The sequence below is a fragment of the Dipodomys spectabilis genome, unplaced genomic scaffold (genome assembly GCF_019054845.1).
Source record: "Dipodomys spectabilis isolate Male_0828 unplaced genomic scaffold, ASM1905484v1 ptg000046l, whole genome shotgun sequence".
Classification (NCBI taxonomy): Eukaryota; Metazoa; Chordata; class Mammalia; order Rodentia; family Heteromyidae; genus Dipodomys; species Dipodomys spectabilis.
The window spans coordinates 2,707,943-2,730,860 of NW_024870723.1; the positions used below are offsets into that span (position 1 = coordinate 2,707,943).

Here is a 22,918-nt window from a genome sequence, read left to right on the forward strand (position 1 = left end):
ATACCGCAGCAAAAATCCAAATAGGACAAAAGACAGAGATGGCAGAAATAAAAACAGGGGTTAGACACTGTTGCAGTTGCTATGACAGAAGTTGGTTCATGCACCTATTGCTTCTTTTATTTATTTATTTATTGGGTCCGGTCATGGGGGCTGAACTCTGGGCCTGGGCGCTGTCCCTCAGCTCTTCAGCTCAAGACTAGCACTCTACCACTTGAGCCACAGCACCACTTCCGGCTTTTTTCTTTTTGCTTATGTGGTGCTGAGGAATCGAACCCAGTGCCTCATGCATGCAAGGCAAGCGCTCTACCACTGAGCCACCTTCCCAGCCCCATGCACCTAGTGCTTCTATAAATACAGTCCTCGCTTCTTACTGAAGTCCTTAGGTTCATGTGACCTGGCCTGGTTGACCCATTCCATGCCTACTTCAACCCAGGTTTCCAACTCCAGGTGTACTTTCTTCTTCTACTGTCTTGCATCATTCCCGTCCTGGATACTGCTTGGCTTATTCCAGTTAATTCTCTGAGACCCCCTGTCTATCAGGAAATCCCCCTTCCTTTCTTTCTACTGCTTACTCCTCATTCCAGCAGGGCTATGAGACCCTGTTCTGTGTTCTCAAGGTACCCACAGACCCCTATTTATTATTTTTCACAATGAGTTGTAAATCTATGCTCACGTCACCTGCCTTTCCCTACCAAGCAATAAATTTCCTGTGTATAAGTTTCCCAGGGCTAAGAACTTAATTTGATGTATCTTCTATCTTCAGCACCAAACACAGATTAAGGGCTAGAATACATACTCATGACTAATGAATGCATGACTTATAAATGAATGAATGAATGAATGAATGAATGAATGGTCATAGCCTTCATCCTCCCAGAGCAGAAAAAAAAGTGATTTACCATCACATGGGGGCACTCGTGGGTAATTCCGGCCATTAGCCCTGGGGTGGGGTGGAGGAAAGAAGCAGACAGAATTTTTCTCTGCTACCAACAACTGCAAAACAGAGAAGATCAGAATAACACTGAACTGAAGAGATCCTTTCAGACTTCACTGGACTTCGGACAGAGAAGGGGACAAAAAGCCTAGACCCTAGTTGATTAAAGGTTGAAATTAACTGGCTACCCCTGCAGCCTAGCAAAGAGTAACTGTTCACTTGACTCAAGCCAAGGTGATGGCCATAGGTCAAAATGAGCCTTCAACTTCCGGAAGTAGAAGCGTGAGTCAGTAATGAAAGGTTTTTCTCCCTTAAATGGAAAAGGCTATCTGGAATTGCTATTTTAAATGCAACCATCTGTTGCATACTTCTATACTTCCAACACGGCTGCAGGTACCAGCAGTGCAGGTCTGAGTGGAGTCACTGGGCCTGGTTTTAGCTTCTCCAGATGCCAGACGCATACTGGAGACACACACTAACCACGGCTTTAAAGAAGCAAGGACCTGATGATAAAGAAGATTCCAGTAGGTTGCAGCCACAATGACATTTGGCTTGGAGGGATCTGGGAAAGTTTTAGAAAGGTGATGGGACTTATTTTACCTGGTCCTGAAAGGACATGTAAGTTTTATTGGGCAGAACTAGAGCCACATGACATTTTAGGCTGAGAGAATAGCTTGGTAGAAACTGGCAAGCAAAAGTGATGGCGTGTATGAGAAAGGAGAATGACATTTAAGGCTACAGATGCTGGTCTGCTATTATCCACAATAGGTAATAGTGCTCAGAACATAGCAATGGTGTGGAGAAGGATTGGCTGCAGGGGGTCACAACAATGGCTACCAAAGAAAGTGGCCCTAAAACTGTACACATATACATAAATATGTACATATATGTCTCTGTGTGTTTACTCTGTTGTGTTAGTCTAGTACTGGAACTTGAACTCAGAGGGTACTCTCCCTTAGCTCTTTGCTCAAGATTGGCACTTAACTACTTGAGCCACACCACCACCTCCAGCATTGTTGATGGTTAACTGGAAAAGAGATTCTCACAAAGAGTTTCCTGCCTTAGACTGGTTTTGAACCATGATTCTCACATCTAAGCCTCCTGAGTAGCTAGGATTATAGGGGTAAGCTACTGGAGCTGAGCCTAAAGGCAATTCTTTTAAAATTCTATGCTACACTTCATCCCATTGTCAGACTCTAAAGTTGAGAATTTATGGCAAAGACTGAGAGGGAGCCATTAAAGTGATCTCAGGGAATGATACGACATAACCCATGTTTGCAGACACTGACTCCAGTGTCGCTCCTATCCGGTCAGCTTTCTTCCTAACGAAACCTCTTGGCAGGTAACTATGTGGCTATGGTCTCTCTGTAGGAGCTCCCAGGTTTCCCAGAGCAGCACAGGATGCACCGGCCTCTGAGCCTGTTTTCTTTGACAAATGCTTCAGCCTCCCCCGGCTCCAGGGAGTGATTTATCAGCGCAGCGTCAGCGCCTCTGCCCAGCAGCCTGTGATGCAAGGCTGGCAGCCCAGGCTGGGGTTTTTAATTAGCTGAGAGAGGGAAGAGTCAAGCCCTCTCAGATGGAAGAAAGAGAGACACCAAGAAGGCTCATAAATCTAGAACCAAGGACCCATCGACTGGAGTCCGGTGGTTGGGGCAGGAGAGATGGGGGAGGAACAGACTGATTGTCTGCTTTGCTTTTTCATAGTCTCCCTTGCTTCTCAGTCCAGATAAGACATGGGAGAAGAAGTGGGAACCCGGACCATCTTTTAGACAAGAATTCCTGGATGCACGCTTTGTAAGGAAATCTCACCTCCAGAACACGTCTACCTCTGAGCTGCTGTGCAATGTGAAGCAAAACTTCCCAAAGAAAAGCATTTATGCTTTAGCTTAAGAGAAGAACTTAAATTTCTATGTCTCCATGTCACACAGGCAAGTTGCTTTCCCTCCCCGTGCCTCCATTTTCCCCATCTGTACAATTATGGTAAGATCTCAGATTGTAAGAGTCAATGGGATCATGTCGCTTGGATGCTCAGTCAATGACAGCTGTTTTTAAAATTATCTTTTCCTCCCCCTGGACCTCAGGTTTCCCATATACAAAATGAAGAATCACCCCAGATGAGTTACAAATGCCTTGCCAGCTCTGATTTTCTATGGGATCCTTTTAACTGGATATGAGAAGTCAGGTGTAAGAAGACACATTATTTTCATATCCAATACTAAGGTGGCCCTTACTCAGGAAGGGTGCAAAAGTTACTAAGGAAATCCCATACGTGGGGTATGGAGTCTAGAAGCCTAGGGTGGGCTCACAGCCTAGAATTTCAGGGATGCATATGTTAAGTAAGGTAATTCTAAATCAGAGCTATCAGCTGCTTCAGCAGCAAGTGAGATCCAGATCACTGGAAAAATGCAGTCAAAAGTTGGATAACCACATAGAGGAGGCTTTATTTTGAAAGGAATCATTGGATAGAAGATGGACTGAAGGGTTTCCTTCAATGTCTTTACCAGCCCTGAGAATATAAGTGTTTACTTGCTATCTAGGTTTTGAATTTAACTCTCACCATAAGCCCAGGGAGGCAGATGGTGGGGGAGCATTGCATCTCCACATTACAGATAAAATGAGCCATTCACTCAAAATTTCTCCTAGGCAGAAGGAGGCAAGAAGAAGATAGGAGCTCTTAACTCTAACATCCCTCTGTACTACACAGCCGAACTCCTATCTGATTCCACACCTGATGGCTGAGCCCAAGCCTGGTTCATATTGACTGCGGCTGTCCCTTCCTTCCTTTGAAAACCCTGTCTTTCTCCCCTGCCTGCTCCCCCACATGTATTTACGCTGGGGTGCCTGGTAACAAACGGCTCTTTACCATGCGGAGGGCGACAGCCGAGCGATTAGTGAAATTTGTTACCCGTGCGTCTCTGAACAAAATTAAATTAAAAGTGCTGCTTCGCTGTCAAGATAAGGGCCAAGCTGCTGAGATAATTTTTCACTCTCAAACACTCAATTACCCAGTGAAGCTGGATCAGATACAATCAAAGGGGGGGAAAAAGAAAAAGAAATGAAAAAAAAATAGAAGCAGGACCTCTAGGAACAGATGTAAGAGTTGGTTATCACTGTCTCTGGCCAGGGATGTTAAAGAGGCTGTTGCTATGGTGACAGGGCTGGATCACATGAGGTAGGTAAGTAAGTGTGGCCTCTGACTTGAACTGGTAAGCAAGAAGATGCTCTCTCTGTATCCACAGTTGCTGTCTGAGACGCGATGATGTCATTTTCCACCTGAATTATTATCGCCACATCATCCTAAATACATATTCCTCTCAATACAGCTTCCACTAAAGATAGACTTTTCATCATCTGAAATCATCCTTGCTTTGGTCAAACCCTTTGAGGATCTCTCACCATCATCAGGACAAAGCCAAGTCAGGTAACCAGTGTCCTCCCCTGCTCTGTCCCTCAAACTTTATGTGGCAATGAAAAGAACTAGAGATAAATTTCTTTTCTCTTTCCCTTTATTTCTTTATCCAACCAGAATTATCGTGCGGGTCCATCATGTGCCTGCCTCTTTTCATTCTCTGATGCAAGTTCCTTCTTTCCTCTTCTCCATGGCACCATCTTGTTTTTCACAGCTCTGCTTTAATATTCCCACTCCAGCATTTCCCCTGCCCATTCAGGGCTTCAGCCTTGTGCCAGTGTGGGTTTCTGTCCCATTCCCTCACACAGTTCTTTTGTATACTCTATGGAGTTTTCCACTGGACTCTTCCCACCATCATACTGTAAAATTGACTCACAAGGTTAGAAACTGCATTTCAGTTTTCTCCCGGGCCTATGGAGCAGTCTTTTAGTATAAGTCTTATGATATGAAATTATGATAGTTTTAAATGATTGTCACCTGGCTTGAGATCTCTTGAAGAGACCAGAGCAGAGTGGTTTAATTTTTGTCTCAACTTCCTTGCTATTATGTCCTTAGGTATCTTTTTCAAATATTTCTCCTCTGATGAGTCCTTCATGATTTTCTGAGTCCCCAAAGTCCTTACTCTATTCTTCTTGAGCTATCAGTGCCTGGCTATATTATCTAACTATTTTTTTTGGTCAGTTGTAGGGCTTGAATTGTGGGCCTGGGCACTGTTCCTGAACTCTTCAGCTCCAGACAAACACTCTTATCACTTGAGTCACAGGGCCACTTCTAGTTTTCTGGTGGTTAATTGGAGATAAGAGTCTCACGGACTTTCCTGCCCAGGCTGGATCCTCAGATCTCAACTTCCTGAGTAGTTAGGGTTACAAGTGTAAACCACCGGTACCTGGTAGTCTTACTTTTGTTTAAAAGCAGAAAATGCTTTCCAATTACAAGGATAGAATTACACAGAGAAGAAGGACACTACCGAATTATGACCTATCTTCCTAGAGAGAAGTGGAAGCCACTGAATTACACTAATCTGATAATGTCCATTAATCCATGTACCCTCTTTATCTTGAAAATGTTTCAAATTCAGGCTCTATGAGTCTATTCATCTTTGGTGTAGAGTTGCCATAAAGAAATGATTCTCAGCCATAGCTGTACTTGGGAAGAAATTAAGTCACAAAATGAAGAAAGAAAAGGAGAGAAAGGAAGAGGAAGAGGAAAAGGAAAATGGGGCAGGAGATACCCAGGCTCTGCTCAAACCTGTTAAGGTGCAATCTAAATTGAAAACCCAAAATGTTTACTATGGATTGAGAACCAATGGGGAACCAGTCCAGAGTAAGCGAGCGGAAAGCAGTTCTTACTCAAAAATCATGTTTTAACAACCGAGTGCAAGATCTATTCCCTCCACACCATATTTTTTAAAAAAAATATTGTTCTTCCCATTAGGTAAAGATGAGATATGTTCATGCTTCCAAGAATAACAGCAGAAGACATGCAGTAGTTTAAATGAATAATTAAAAGAAGATAACACTTTCCAATATTTCAAATCAATTTAAGGATGCAGTAGACCTTGAAGATCATTTGACCTAGCTGCTCAGAATTTTTTCAGTGAAGGAGCCAGACCAGATGTTAACATTTGCTACCTTCCAGAAAGGGAATTACATTATTTCCTTCCCAAATTTAAACCACTCTAATAGGAACAACTACAGGAAAGTCAATGCTCAGCCAAGGAAAGCCACAGTCGGTGAGTTAGAGTGATCTTACCGAGTTTACACTGCCAAGTATCATAATTAGGTGTATTTGGCTCTGAAGACCATGAATTAAACAGTGCACACAGGGCTACCTCCAGAAAATCCACCTACCTCAAATCCCTTTTGGGGAACAGCCAGGTTATAAATAATCATTGAAGGATAAATAAATATAACTATGCATAACATATTGTGATTCACCCACACACTTCTTGTTAAATGAATTATTCTGTTTGTCCTCAAAAGTAATCATTGTGGCTTATAAATTATGCTTTTCTTTAAAAGGAGTCATTCTTCATAATTACCTGGCTGCAACATTCTAACAAGTTGATACATCAAAATTTACATAGCCATTCCCCTGCTGTTGGGACGTCTGGGCTCCTTCTAATTTTTCACTATTAGAGATTAAGTTGTAACAACTATTTCCAGGTTTAGAGCTTTGCAAAAACTGGGGAGTGTTATAGGAAAATATGGTCATATAACAAGGGTGCAAATTTTGGTATGGATGACAGTAAAAATGGTGGGAACGGGGACCTGTGTAAGTAGGGATTGGAAAGACAAGAAATGAGTTTGTCTAGAAGGTTATCATATCTGTGTTTTATATTATTCTACTTTCCTTTAGTATTCATATTACATTATTTGACACTGGTGAAAGAAGGGAAGAGCGATGAGCAGAACACCACTACCAGAGCTGCAACATCTCAGGTGCACAGATTCTCTGAGAGAGGGAAGATAAACTTTGGCATCAATGGTCCAGACTTCATCTAAGAGAAATACTTAAGAAGGAGCAACTTACAGGCTGGAACCATGGAATATTAAGCCCTGCCACTTCAGACAAGCACACTCTTGGAATTGACAATGTGTCTTAAGTAAATGCAAAGAATTTCACTTAAATGCAAAGAATTTCAGAACTTAAACAGGTTTCAATGTTAATATATTCAAATAGCATACCCTATTTAATGCGTAAAGAGCCAGAAGTCTTGTGGAAGATACACAGGAATTTAGGGGGCTGAATTCAGAGTTACTCCACCTTTATTAAGTCTCTTCCAATGAGAAGAGACACATGGTTAGCAAATATACACAAGGACAGCCATGATGATTTGAGCAAGGGACACTGGTGCTATATGCTCCTTGGTGCTTGTGCTGTGTTGCACTGGAAACACAGCTATGATCCTCCACTGTATCTATATGTCCTGTGGCTTCTAATCTCCTTTCCTGACAAATTTCCCTGGTCTGTGGCAGCTGTGTTCTTCACATGGGGCATTGCTTAGTTTCCTTGTGCCTACGAGGCTTTCAATCCTCAGTCTCAAAGCTTATTCCGTTTCTGTCTTTATCTTCTCCTAGGGTGGTCTCCTACTCTCATGCCTCTGTTTTCCTCCCTAGATATTTTTCCTGCCTTGAAATGTGGATGGGGCTATGATTATTCCATGATGATGCTACATTGTGAGACCAAGATGAAGAGATTTTCCAGAGGTAACAGAAGTCCTAGATCAATTGGCTTTGAGTTCATCAGAAAGGAATGTGTCTTGGCTAAATCAGCAGAATGCTTAAAAGAGACTAGGACCTTAAGAAAGAGAGGCATTGTTTAATCATCTCCTGCTGGCTTTGAAGCTTTGAAGAAGTATGTTATAAACTGTCTCTGGAAGGCAACATGGCAAAAGCCTGAGAGTGGACTATTAAGAGTTCACAGTGGTCCCTGACGAGAGCTGATGGGAAAACAGGAGCCTATCACTCATAAAACTACAGGCAAATGCATTCTGCCAACAACTCCATTGGCCCTGAAGAGGATCCTGCGTCTCAGACGAGGTTGAAGCCACACTGACAATCTGTCTTTACTCTAGAAAACCTCTATTTATGCTGTGACTAGAGTACTGACCTGCAGAACTGTGAGGTAATAAATATATGTTATTTGTAGCCAAGTCCATGGCAATGTTTTCAACAACAACAACAACAAAATCTAACACAACACCATATAGTGCTAACTGTAACTTGGCTAGTCATCATCTCCTGAGCTCAGATTGGGTTGACATAGATCTCCATCTGGATGTTTCAAAGACACCTCAGGGATGGAAAAATATTACTCATTCTGTCCTGAAAAATTTCCATCTCCTCTTCCCTTGTCTGGTGGGGCCTTCTCCAGGCTCCTATGCCAGAAACCAGTGCCCATTTTCAGAAATCATCAGTGGCTTTCCTTCTTATGTTAGTCATCAGGTTCTGTTCCTTGTATTTTTAGCCTATTCCTTCTTCCCATCCATCACTTTACTTACCCAGAGTGTCACCATTCTGCCTCAGACGCCTCATTGGCCTCCCTGCCTCTAATCTCTCCTGCATGGGGTTCTCCCTCCACTGTAGAAAGGAGGGTCTTCCTAAAAGCAAAACAAGATCATGAAACTTTCTTCAAATCCCTGCCCAGGATCGCTGTATCATGTCTTTCAAGCTCAACCTCTTTCTGTTCACATGAACCTTTACTTAAGTACTTGACCACTGTCATCCTCCAAATAGAGCCATTACTATTAGTTCCTCCAAGATGTATTTCATGAGCCCCTCCTTCAACTATATTAACTTGGCCTCTTTTTTTGCCAGAGACATTTCTCACAATTTATGTGCTTGTCTATAAAATATTCTTTTCCTTTTTTTTGCCTTCTGACATGCCTACAAGTTTCACAAGGGCAGTCACATTAACGACATCTTTCCCACCATCAACCTGCCCACAGCAGCATATTCTCAACAGAATGTTATGTAGTACATATTATGATAATGAGTATTTACAAAATTATAATGAACCTGGCAGACAAAGCATTTCTTAATGTCTTAATTTACCTTCTGGTGTGTGTATGTGTGTATATGTGTGTGTTTGTGTGTGCACATGTATGCAGTGTCATGTCACATGCACACCAGTATTAGGGCTTAATCTAAGGATCTAGTGTTTTTCCTTAGCTTTTTTCTGATCACAGTTGGCACTCTACCACTTGAACCACACCTCCACTTCTGTCATTTTGCTGGTTGAATAAAGATAAGAATAGCTCAGATTTTGTCTGCCTGGACCGGCTTAGAACCATGATCCTCAGATCTTAGACTCCTGATTACAGATGTGAGCCACTCATTGGCCACCAGTCTTCTCCTTTGACTTTTTCTCATCTCTTTCTTTACACACCTCATACCCCAGTAACACATGATACTGTATAATCATCACAAATTCCTGGAAAGTGGGATTAGTCTGAGAGAAGAAAATTAATGCCTGGAATGGTGAACCTCCCCCAAAAATTCAGCATTAAATAAGGTTCTGCATGGATGCATCACACATAGCTCCTGATTCACAACAGACACTTGGATCCATAGTTGTTTTCCTTATCTGAGAAAGTGTTTTGCACCAAGAGGAGAATGCTAGCCATGCACAGGCTTGGAAGAGTGGGGATGACAGAGTATTTTGCTTGAAGCTAGAAGCAGAGTCACAATCTAAAGAAATCGAGGGAAATTCTTGCTGAGCTTAGGTAAAAACAAGAAAGCCAGAGTGACTGATTATTCCTTCTCGCTAGTGTAAGCAACTGAAAACGACATGTTTGCTTTATCGCCTTTGGTCTCCCATTTGATTCTTGACAGCCATCTCCCTCTCTTGGATGTAGGGCTGTCAGGTGCAGAGCTGGTTGGCATGGCAAAGGCACAGGAGAACTGAGAACGTTTAAACAATATTTCAGGCACAGTCAGGGCTTGGAAAGTAGTGTTTGAAGTTGGCTGGCTCTCTCCCTGCATTCAAGGAAGCTTCATTTGCCAAGACTGCTTGATGTTTCTTGCAGTTTTAGATAGAGGTAGTTCGGAAAAGACCTTTAAGACACAGAAAGCCAATTTCTATTTCCTCTGAGGTTTAAGGGAAGGGAGAAAAGAGAGACATCAGAAAGCTTTTTAAGCCCATAACAATTCCTGAATACATAATTTTCTCTCCTTTGTCTTGTTAATAGGGCCAAATGCAGGCATAGATCAAAAGCTAGGCTTCTTCATTTTACTATCTTTCAATAAATGGAATCAAATTCCCAATCTCATTTCCCAGAAAGAGATCCTAGAATCTTTTCAGAAAGCCTTTGTGACCTACCAAAATCCTCCGGAGTAGTATATCAATCTATGAAATCATTTCATAATAAGAAGGAAGGAGTTGAAACCCACCAGGTTCTCTTGGGGGACAATTCTAGGGTGTTGTGACAACAATGTTTGGAGCCGCTTGGTAGGCGATCAAGCTTTTGTCCTGCAACTACTGGTTCTGTGACCTTGGAAAAGTTACTCTGCTTGATTTCAGCTTCATTCTTTTAAACAGGAAGACAGGACAATGGCTGATTACACAGAGAGATTAGTGAATATGCAATCAATTTGGCATAAAAGTGACATTCAGTGAATGAGTTCTATAAGATACTATTCATCATTTGACTGTTATTCAAGTTTCTGACTTGGGAAAAGGGAGATACCCTTGATAGGAGTCCAAAGCCAGAATATGAATGAATGTGTGTTTGACTCTATCTAGCAAGCTCTAAAGTGAGAAGACTGGTTCCAACAACCCTGCCTTCATGCTAGATTCTCAGTGCTGCAGGCAGTTGTGACCATTCATAATCTAGGTCCCAGGGTCCCCAGGGGCTCAACAGGCATCCTGAACAGCACAGATGTTTTCCTTTTGTCTCTTGAGTAGCATACACTTTGTTCCAGGCATGGTAATATACACTTTACTGCAATATTTCCCATTCTCCCATGCAGGAACCTGATTAGTAGGTGAAACCAAACAGTGTGAATCACCTCCAAGGCTCCCCTACCTCATGGTAGATTGAGATAAGTAAACTCTCTTATGTTCCTGTGTTCCCATCTAGCCTATGATATTGTTGAGAAGTACAGAGATAATGTACTTAAAAGGCATAGATCCACACTAGGAGAATTCATTGAAACAAATGTGCTCTCTTCCTTTTGTTTCTTCCTTCTCTCACTTCTTGTTTTGTTCATGACTATCATGGGCTCTCAGGCTCCAATGGTTGATACTCCCAGGGAGGATTAAGACCCCTGGAATATCTATGATGGATATACCCAAATGAAAGGAACAAAAAGTCAGGATTAGAATCCAAATTTTTAGCATTCCTAGAAATGGCACGACTTCTCAGTTGGATTTTTGCTCCCTCTGACCTTGTCTCACTTTATTCCTGGAAGACGCTCCCTGCACTCTCTTTCCTAGCTCTACACGATTGTCCTAACCTTCCTGGATTTCCCTTCAGCCCCTAGGACAAGTAGATAAGCCCACACCACGGAGGTACTGCTGCATTTACCCATGGGTCCTCTAGTCTTGCTCTCCTCAGTGATGATCTTTGCTGGGAAGACACCAACACCTCTGCCTGTCCCCTGCCTCTGACATTATTCCTGCCCTCCACAGTCTTTGCATCTTTTCACCCTTGCTACTAAGGCTTTCCAGAATTATTAAATACAGATCAATCAGTCTGCAGTGTTGACTTCTTGTTTATGAGTAGCAGGTCCTGGGAGTGTGTCTGCAGACTGGCAGAGGGCTGTGTCTACAAGAAAGGCTATCTTTAGGCCAGAAGGAGGGGACAGTGGAAGGATCAGCTGCCTCACAATGTCTTCAAGAAGCCAGGACTCTGAGCTCCTCACTCCTACTGAAAGGGTCCTACCGCTTTAGTTCTAGAAGCAAGACCAACTTATGGGCAAGCAGGCCATAAGCTTTGTGTGTGTGACTCAAGCCCTGCTATGCCCAAGTGTTCTGCCCTTTATCTGATTGCTTAGCCGGTAAGCATTTCCTTTTCATCTGTTATCCTCATAATAGCCTAAAGGAGAATAGATGGACAATGACTACATATAATCTCTATGACCTCTGAGATACTAGCCTCTGGGCATGCATCTTGGAAAAGGTAAAGCCAGAACCTGAAACTGTCTACTAATTCTGAAGAGTAGGCATAATGTAGAAGCACTACCTTTTTTTTTCTTTTCTTTCCCCTGCCTGTATGTGGGCATAATTTCAAATTTACAGAAAATTTTTAGGATAAAAACATGACAAAAAGTATCCTTATGTTCTTCCCCTAAATCAATGATTAACTCCCTCCTACCCCTCTTTACATTTTTCATTTAAGAATGACATTTTTAAGCTTGGGTAATTTATTTCACTTCTCAAAGCTTTGGCTCCTATGTGTGTACTGTGGGATATCATTATGACAAAAAGTGATGAATAAAAGATAGACTAGGATAAAGGTTCACCAGTGTCTTCTCCAATCACTCGTGTAGCCGTACATCTGGGCTCCATCCAGTTCTTTTCTGGCATCATCCTCCCAGTGCCATTCCAAGGGCATCAGGTACAGGAGGCCCTCATCCTTTGGCAGGTACTACTCTACGGATGCTCATCTTCCATCCTACTCGATTTTCATTTCCTGGACCCTCTGCTCCCACCCTTCTCCCGCCCCCAACACACACACACACACACACCTTGGTCCTCTCAGCTTAGATTTCAGAATGCTTTCTTATTTCCAGCACTCAGAGGCCTTCTCTGCAGGGATGGCTTGAGCTTGAGCTTTTCCTTCATCCATTCTTTCTCTCTAAAACAGGATTAAGCTCGTGTGTGTATGTGTGTGTGTGTGTGTGTGTGCATATGTGTGCAAAGAGAGAGAATCCTAAAGAAATAAATGTGCATATATATATATATATATATATATTGCCACATAAAGATTTGCTTATAATTTCAGATGTAAGAATCCCAACTGAATGCAAGCAACTTATAAAAGCAAAACAGGGAGAGGTTGTGCCCTAGCTCTCTTGGCTGTACTACTACTTCTGTGAGCCTGAGAGGAAGTCCACAGAATGGGAAATGGGAACACCTGGATCTGTAGAACTGGCCCTTGAGAAGAGCATGGCTCAGCAAGGGAGAGAGAGCTGCCTGACCTACAGACAGGGTGCAGAGCTGGGCCGGGAGGCTGCTCTGGATGGTCACACTGCTGAGACAATCCAGCAGCTGGGACTGCTCTATCTCTTCAGCATCATGCCTGGGGCTGGCCATGCTTCAGCATCATGCCTGGGGCTAGCCACACCATCTGAAAGCTCATCTGGACCATTGGTTATACAACTCCCTTATCCTGATTGGCATCACTTCTCTGCCAGAGAAGTATCTGTAGTGTCTCCAAGAAATGAGAATCACCATGAGGATGGTGCTCATGCCCCATTCTCTACACAGCCTGGCATCCTGCTAAGTAAGGTTCTTTCTTTTGCATGAGCTGCAGACTTGGTGGAGTGACATAAATATCTGTGTGTGACTAATGGTCTCTGAGAGAACAAAGGCTTGCTAAGGGTCCCTGAGCTCCACAGCAGTGAGGTACAGACTTAGGCGCTCATTGCCCGACTCAGGTCCAGCATGCTTTACTGTATGGCTTACCACCTCCAGTTAATTAGGTAAAATTCTTTCCAGTAGTAACCTGTCATTTTAGCTTCCTTGTTAGCTAATTCTGCAGAATGCCCTTGGAACTAGTAAACCTGAAGTAAGTGTTATCTCAAATGGTTATTTACTTGACCAAACACAGAACTGTTAGCTTGGTAAACAGACTCTTAGGCAGCATCAACATCTAGAATGTGATATTAGATGAATTTCACAAAACATTGGGAATTTTCACAAGGCTTCCTGAAGCACATATACACTTGTAGGACACATAGAAGGGCAGCTAGGACTCAACAAACTAGGGCCTGCATGCACAACTATGAAAAATAAAGTTTTATGAGAACATAGTTACCTGTGATCATCTACATGTTTATGGCTGTGCTCAAGGTACAACAGAAAAGATGAGTAGTTTCAACACAGATTATATATTCTACAGGACTCAAAAAACTACTGATTGGCTACTCTCTCCTTTGTTCTCCCACTATCCAAAATGTACTCATTACCTTACTCATGTCACTGTAACTACTTTGTACAGCACATTCACAATAAAATAAAATTTAAAAAAGTATTGCTCATCCCTTAGTTAAGAAATACCACCACTCTCTCTCTCTCTCTCTCTCTCTCTCTCTCTCTAGTCTCTTTGCCTAGCTTTTCAATCACCTTGTTGACTACTCTGGTTACCACCTTGAAATACAGTTTTCCTGGCCACATTATGTGCCTTTACCAAGTAATTCCATTCCCTCTACAAAGCACTTGCTTTCTCTCAGACTGTACCACAGGTCTCTTTTTCAATGGGGTGGGGAGGGCAATATTTTTTTTTTTTTTTTACCACATTTAGTTTGAGAAGAGGGAGAATGTGGAAAGAAAGATCAGAGATATCTATTGAGCACCGAGGGGTGTGTTGTCATCTTTCGTTTTCTAGACCTGTTCCCTTGTGAGATCAGTGTTAACAGCTCTACATTACAAAGACAAGTGACCAGAGGTTAGAAGCCCACCCAAGCCCTAGACAGAGAGGATGAGTTCAAGTCAGAAGTCACAGCTAGGACTGGCAGATTCTAACAACGGTTCTATTTTTCTCATGGGACATAAGGAAGTGGACTAAGAGTGTGTGAGAGACAGAGAGACAGAGGAGGGGGGGAAGGAGGGAGGGAAAAAGAGGGAGGGAGGGAGGGAGGGATGGAGGGAGGGAGGGAGGGAGGGAGGGAGGGAGAGAGAGAGACCAGAATCCATGTTATCTATGATCCACATCATCGCTTTTGTGTTCCCAAGGGCTCTCTGACTACCCTGTCTCACCTCTGTAACTGTACATTGTTTGCTGCAGGTTCCCAACTCCTGTACAAAGTATAAGAAAGAAAAAAGAGGGGTCAAAGCTGTGTCACAGGGAACTATGCTGCCCACTGAACTAGACACTGGCCCTAAGGTTGCTTGGGGAACAGAAGCTTTGCCAATACCATGTATTCACCAAGACCCTTGTTTTTGGGAAAAAAAAAAAAAAACTATGAAAAGGAAATGCAGCAGCAGCAAGACCAACAACTTAAACACGACCAAGTACAAGGAGAAGGAGCAACGTTAAGAGAAATGTCAAGTGTCTGTGATCCTAGGCAAAGGATGGTGCTTAGGCTCTGGGATCTAAGCATGAATTCCTTCTCTTCCCTCTCAGCTTTCTTCCTTTCATTCTTTTTCTATAGCCTCTGCCACAATCTAATGTAGGAGTATTTTGATATTACCCAAGTTCCACAATGATGAGGATTTTAAACAAGTGCAGACATATGCACCGACATTTTGTGCTGGACAAATATTTGTAGAATGTGTGTGTGCAAAGAGAAAGGGAGGAAAGGAAATATTTGTCAGGAAATAACTGGAGAGAAGAATGGAAAAGGAGGAAGAGGAGAAAATAAGATGAGAAGGAAAGGGTAATGAGCAGGTAAGAAGAAAAGACAGAATAATCAGAGGAAGGCGGTCACTGAAGTGACTGGAGTGAAGAAAGAAGAACCGAAAAGAGAAACAGCAACAAACAAACAAACAAACCAACAAAACAGTTCCAAGACACTGAGAGGAGGAAGAGGAATAGGTGGCAGACACCAGGGCTGGAGGCAGAGGAGGTGTAAGTAAGTGGAGAATGGAAGGGAAGTAAGAGGCTCAGGCATCTGCTGGCTGCAGAATGCGCCCGGGGCGGGGGAGGGGGGGGATGGAGAAGAGTCACAGCCCATTCTCAGTCTCCAGAAACCATTCTGGCATTCTGCAGTGTCAGGTGGCAGTATGCCAAATCGTCTGAGTCCTGTGGCTTACTTTTGCGTGTCTTCTTCCAGTTTCACTCCCATTTATGGGGGCCAGGCCCCACGATGGATGTTTTTTTTTTTTCAATTAGTTGTAAATAACCCAGTCCCACCAAGGTGACCCACCCACTTCCCCAGCACTGATTCTGTCTGCAAGAATAGGGGAGAGAGCAGCCAGGCCAGGAAGCGTGGATCACCAACTTTTAAATGTCTAATGCGGCAGATTCCAGAAAGCCAAGGTACAAGATGGAGTGAGCGAGAGGAAGAGCCCACTATTCTGATAGCTGCAGAGGCTGAACATCCTTCCCAGGAATGAATGGGTCATTCCAAGTTTTCACGTGGGGCCCTTGCCATGTGACAGCAGCACTGAGAAATAAACTGACATTACCAGTGTGTACCTTGGCCAGATGAAGTTTCACATGCATGGAATCCCAGTTCCGCAAAAGGCAGAGATAGGAGGATTGAAGTTCCAGGCCAGAAAGTATGACAGTTAGTGAGACTTTATCTTAAAAAATAATCTAGGCACTATAGTTCACACTTGGAAACCTAGCTATATGGGGGACAATGCTAGGAGGGTCATGGTCCAAGGCCAGTCTGCGCAAAAGCAAAAGACCTCATGTGAAAAAGTAAACTGACAAAAAAGCAGAAGGGACTGAGGGGGGGCTCATACCACCCACACAATAACAATAGTAAAAAATAATGGTAATAATAGTACTGTCTACTTTCTACCCTCATTTTCCCCTTGGCGGGCACAGGTACCATCATAAATAGAATATAATCAAAATTCACCCCTACCTCCATAAGGTAGTTTACAAGACTCATTGAACAGACGAGAAAATTGAAACACAGACAAGATAAATAACTTGACAAGAACAAAAGAAGCCCAGAAAAGCTAGACAATATATATGCTTTCTGAATATCTATCACAAATGAGTAAAATGCATGCAGTATTGGTAACAAAGATAACTTTTTCTTCTGTGTGTGTGTGTGTGTGTGTGTGTGTGTGTGTGTGTGTGTGTGTGTGTGTGTGTGTGTGTGTGTGTGTGTGTGTGTGTGTTGGGGCTTGAACTCAGGGTATAGCTACTGTTCTGAACTGTTTTCCTTCCAGGCTAGTGTTCTACCACTTGAGCCACAGCTCTACTTCTAACTCTTTTGGTACTTAATTGGTGATAAAGAGTCTCATGGGCTTTCCTGCCTGGGCTGTCTTCAAACAGTCCAGATATGGGCTTCCTAAATAACTAGGATTATAGACATGAGCCACCATGTTTCAGATATTTCTTTATTCTCCTCAGAGGGTTTGTAGGAAGTCCAGGCACCCTGCCATAATCCTAACATCATAACTAATATTGATAACCACCCATGACCTCATGCAATGTCAGCCCACATGTTTTGATTAATTGCCTTTGTGTGGGACTAAGGACCTTCCTTTCACTGAGTGGTCAAAAACCACAATTCTTCCCAAATTTCTGGTGTGGAATATCTATTTATATATCCATGGTTGCTTCTATGAATGTAATCTTACACCCATTACTTTCTTATTCCGATAAAGACAGGAGAAATGGCACTCACTGGTGATTGTGTACATTATGCTGCATTTTCATATACCACACATTGAATCTTCGCGGAACAATGAGCTTGGGCTATGAGATGGAACTGCTTACAGAGCAGAGTTCCAGCATTTTGACATCACCTTACGTTGAGTGTCATCGTGAGAGATAATGATGCATTAATACTGATTTTTGTTACCTGTTGAAAATAACTGTATAGAAAGTCACATACTATCTTGTTTACCAAGAGCGAGTGGAGTACTTTCTCTCTGATCTCTGTGTCAGATAAATAGAACACCGTGTGAAATGCTTGGTTCTATCCCATAATTCCTATATGCATTTTACTTACTTGTATTTCTCCTTGCATTGTGTGTGTGGGAAGAGGGGTACTAGAGTTTGACCTACCATTTGCTAACTGGATATTGTACCACTTGACCCGTGTTCCAGCCCTTTTTGCTTTCGTTATAGTTTTTCAAATCAGTTCTAACTTTTTGTCTTGGCCACCTTGAACTATGACCTTCCTATTTACACCTTCTTATGTAGCTGTAATGAAAGGTCTGTATCACTGTGCCTAGTTTTTTTAATTGATTGAGCTGAGGTTTTAATAACTTTTTGCCCAAGCTGGCTTCAAACAGTGATTTTCTGGATAACAGATTTCTGAATATCAAGATTATAGTTGTTAGACAGCCATGCCTGTCTTGGAGTTCATTTCACTTAGCATCATCTTACATGGTCATATGTACATAGCTTATGACCTTTTCTGCTTGTCCTAGACATGTACTCATTATTGCAAATAAGGGAAACCATGGGACCTATGTTTCTTTGAGTCTGGCTTACTTCACTTAATATAATTTTTTCCAATCTTTCCATTTCCTAACAAATGGGATGGTGTCATTCTTTTTCTAATTTCGGGAGGGGAAGGGAAATAACAAAATCCTGAAATAAGGATACAGGTTGATTCATTGTAACAATGCGATGTACAAGACACTATGTTGAAAACGAACTTTGGGAAGAGGGAGGGAAGAGTTGGGGAGGTGGGGCAGGAAGGGATGGTAGGGGAAAAACCAAAGGAGGGGGTAACAATGCTTGATAGGAAAGATACTCATTGCCTTACTCATGTAACTGTAACCCCTCTGTACAGTATCTTTACAATAAAAATATTTTAAAAAGTCAACCATGCCTGGCTCTCTTTTCTGATTAGTTGCTAGGAACCTCAGAGTTAAATCTGTATCTCCTTCTACTACCTAATACAGCATGACATGTGTTACTCTGCACCAACCTAACTTGTTTGAATAATTTTTTTTCAGTCTTATTTTCTTGCCAAGAGTTATTTCATTTCCTATGCTTAATTAAAAGAAAAAAAAACCTACATAGATTTAAACTGAATTCCACCCCCCCCCCTCCAATTCTTTGAGAAATGATGTGGGATAAATAATACAGAATGGAGTAGGGTAAAGAAAGTAAGGAAGGCCATTAGACAAGTAGTTTGGTCTGGACAGACAGTGGATGCCAAGTTCAGTGTCAGCCGAGTTGATTAATGCTTGACATCATCATGAAATCTGCTCCCCAAGCTTTGCTTGTACCCCAGGGTTCTGGAACCTTCCCTAGGACTCTGTTACCTTTGCTGCGACGTCGACTTCGGTACTGTTCCGTGTAGAAAGTTAGCTGGGTTTCATCATCTGCCTCAGAACCCGAGGTCCCCTTGGTTCTTCCAAAGCTGATTCCCCCTGCAAGGAACACAACCTGTCAGTCTGCTCCATCCGAATCCAGAAACTTGATATACCACTGTGCCAGCCCACACACCAGCAACCTGTCTCCAGACTTCTCCCTAAATCCCCAATGACCCAGGAATCAGCTTCCTTTCTGGAGGGAGTTCATGCTCTTCCCTGAGGTGGATTTTGGTTCCAATCATGACCTTCTGGGTTGTATGACCTTGAGGAGCTACCTCATCCTTCTGAGCTCTGGGTTCTTCCTCCCTGAGGCAAGAGCAATAACTGTGGTTATCCTGCTGAAGCTGGCCCTAGATGAATAGAGATCCCATATACAAGATACCACATTCACAGTGGGCACTAAATAATGGAGTCCTATTGTTGCTGTGGATGATGGGCCTAACTCTAAATACTCCCAGCAACCTAATTTCACACACATTTCAATCAAGGGCTTACTACGTGCCAGGCTAGGGCCAGACGCTGGAGACAGAAAGATGAATGTGACTCAGTCCTTACCAGTCAGAGGATCATAAGCTAGTCAGGGGGACAAATGGGATCCTTAGGAGTCCTAAACCTAATTCATGGCTTATGTTTACCATGCAATGAGAGGCCAGAAATATAGGAGAGAGCAATTCATTTCAACACAGAGGGCCTAAGAAGGCTTTATGGAGGAGATTTAAGTCAGGGCTGAAGGATGAATAGGACTGCAGGGGTAGGAAAAAAAAGGAGTTCCAAGGAGAGGTTGTTGCAGACCACCCCTAGAGACAGGAGTGCAGCAGTGAGAGGCGACACTAAGTACCAGACTGGCTGAAAAGAGCATTTGAGAGCCTATAGCAGAAGGCTTGCTGTGTCCAGCTGAGGGAGAATAGAGTTACGGATTTGTGCTTTGACTGTCACAGGAAGTTCTGGAGCAAGAGAAAGAATTGATTTTGTGTATGAACCACTTAGGATGCTCTAGGAACACCCAGGCCTAGGGTGGGTACGAGGTGGCGCAAGCATCTAGGAAACTTGGGGATAGCACAGGAAAGAGAGAGGTATGGGCGTGTGTTGACAGGTGGGAAAAGGGATAGGTGCAAGAGGTAATTCACAGACACACCTGGAGAGAGGAATGTTCAGGAGAAAGGCTCAATGAATTCCTACACTGTGAACAGTTAGTTATCAAAAGGTGAAAGAAAATAAAATGGGAAGGTATTGTGCCACAATGTGAATAAGTCATTAACTCTGAAGAAAGGGAGATAGGAGTTCTTATCACAACCTTTCTGCTCTCAGTCATTTTTGGTTTCATTTAAAAGAGAAGAGGTAGGAGAGAGCAACAGTGGGGTTGACTTTGGTAAAAAGTACATCAGATGCATGTATGGAAATGAACCCCTTCTCACAATCGATGTCCTGGAATAAAAGAACTTGATCTTGGCTATCAGACATACTTGGGTTTCAGAGTCTTACCACAGAGTCCAGGCTGACCTGGAATGCCACCTCCAGTGTGGCTTTCACTACTTTATTCATCAAAACAAGAGTAAGATTTGGATAGAGGAGGATTAAAGGCCAGGAACATTATTCTCAGAGGAAACAGGCGGACCGAGCTGCTGTGCACAGTGGGGTGAGAGTGTGGGAAGCGGGAAGAGGCACTTGGTTTGTGAGAACTTTAATGGACAGACCTTTAGATATCTGAAGAAGAGACTGTCTCCAGCAGGAGATTCTAGAATCTGGTAGAAGAGGCTATCCCGGGCAGAGAATTATGAGATAGAAGGAGGCCATTTTGTCTCCTTAACTCTTTGTATCTTTTGAATCAAGTACCCTGCCAACTCATTATTTATTTGTAAACCTCCACCTGAGGAAAAGAAAAGTATAGATTAAAGTGTTACATTCCATTCACCAAAAGATTTACTACATAATTTTCTCAGATTTCAAATGGCATTCAGTATTACAAAAAGTCTACTCATTTTTACTACTTCCTCCAGCAAGGTTTTATTACTCATTCATTCATTCATTCTCTCAATGTTGTTGAACAATCTGCTCTGCTCCAACAAGGCTTAAGGGAGATGGGATGAAGGTAGATAATAGAGCAGAAGAGGAAAGGTCATGCTGGGGTGAAGTAACTTGCCTAAAGTCACACAATGAGGAGGAGAGAGGATTCAGGGCTATTTCTGTCTGGCTCTGAATTTGGGGGTCCCTGGTATGCAACTTCCTTGAATTTTAAGAGGGAATTTTGGGGTCCCTGGTATGCAACTTCCTTGAATTTCAAGAGGAAAACTTGGGAAAGCTGTGTAATGATCAAGGTAGTTGTGCCAGGTCCTGCAGTTGAAACTTTGCCTATCTTATTCCAAACTTATACTACCCATGGGAGGAAAGTATCAACTCACAGGCGAGCAAGCTGAGGTTTAGCAAGAAAGGGAATAGGTAATGATGAGTGAAACCAGATATGTCTGGTGCCTTTGCTCAACACACGCATGCACATGTGTGCGCGCGTGCACACACACATTCACACTTCATTAACTTCAGTCTATTATTGTGATATATCCATGCACCCATATTAAAGCACATTGATCAACCCCTCTCTTACTCTCTCTTACTCTCTCTTTCTTTTAAATAATTTATTGGGTTCCATTATTCTATTTTCATACATGTGTATGAAGTGCTCCAATCCTATTTACCCCCTTTCACCTTCTCCTTTCATTAGGCCTTCTATTGATTTTTTTCCTCCCAAATACTCCTGGATTTTTTTTTTTTTGACATACTGTAATTACAATACGTAATGACACAACAACCGTAGACATATGGCTACGTATCAGTTTAATGCTTCTTAAAATGGAAATATGAGTATCTGCACCCCCTGCCCCCACCAAGCCCCTTCCTGAAGAAAACCTATTCCAGTGACTGTAGAAGCACAAGGGAAGACCTTTGTGTTATCAAACTAGGCCTTATTTACACATCATCTCCACATCCCCACAACTAACTGCAGGACCTGAACACAGCTGGAGACTCTAGATTCCCCCCTACATAGCTCTCCACTTAAAGAATTTGGGGAGGAGTTGGCAGGGGCCCTGTGGAAGCAGCTGGAGATCAGAGGTTCCAGAGACCAGCAGGGCTTTTCAGATTGCCATTAAAATACTGTTAAGAGCAAGAGAGAAATTGGGGGTGGGGGGCAAGAGTAGGGAGGGACCATGGAAGGGAGGGTTTCACTCACCTGTGCAAAATTCTCAGAGGGAAAGTTAAGGCATATTTTGTTTATGTTCGAGCATAACACTCACTTCCCCTTCCTAGCTCCCTTTTCCCTTTCCTCCCTTCTGAAAAACATAGGACTTGTTAAGTCCCAACAAATGCAGTATGGACGGATCTGGATAGAATTCATTCCTTACCAGAACAAGCTAGAGTGCATGCATATGGGTGGATGTTGGTTCATGAAAAAGTTATCAGGTAACTTGAATGTAATCATACAAGGAAGAAAAGCTAATATGAGTAAAGTGCCAGCTTTCTTTTCTAAGCCCTTGATATGTTCTAATGCATGTCAACACTATGAGAACCTTAAAAGGCAAAGAACTGCTTTTGTTCTTCTTATAATGGGTGAGAAAAATGAAGGGACAAGGAAATTAAGTCACAGAGCTTGCAAAGAGTAGAAGCATATTTCAGTTGTGCACAGAGTCTGAGGAGCTCCCTCCCTTTGCTGTGCTGGTGGACAATAAAATATGAGTAAATGCCTCATTTGAATGTCCTTACAGGGATATAGCATCCAGAACCTTGCTTTACAGATGAAAAACTGGACGGACCTGAGGGTTTGAACTGAATTTGCTACCTGCAAAGACTATCTCAGGGCTAATATAACCTGGGAAAGAATGTGTGTGTGTGTGTGTGTGTGTGTGTGTGTGTGTGTGTGTGTGTGTGTGTGTGTGTGTGCACCACGTTGCACATTTGCT

At 42.7% G+C, this 22,918-nt stretch overlaps 1 protein-coding gene across 1 annotated transcript in view; it reads right to left on the minus strand.

Moving 5' to 3' along the window:
• Window positions 1–22,918, minus strand: part of Astn2 (astrotactin 2) — an 887,273-nt gene that overhangs the window by 562,867 nt on the left and 301,488 nt on the right. Inside the window, exon 5 of the mRNA XM_042678724.1 lies at window positions 18,918–19,025. Coding sequence (XP_042534658.1) covers window positions 18,918–19,025 — 108 coding nt within the window. The remainder of the gene's footprint in view (window positions 1–18,917; window positions 19,026–22,918) is intronic.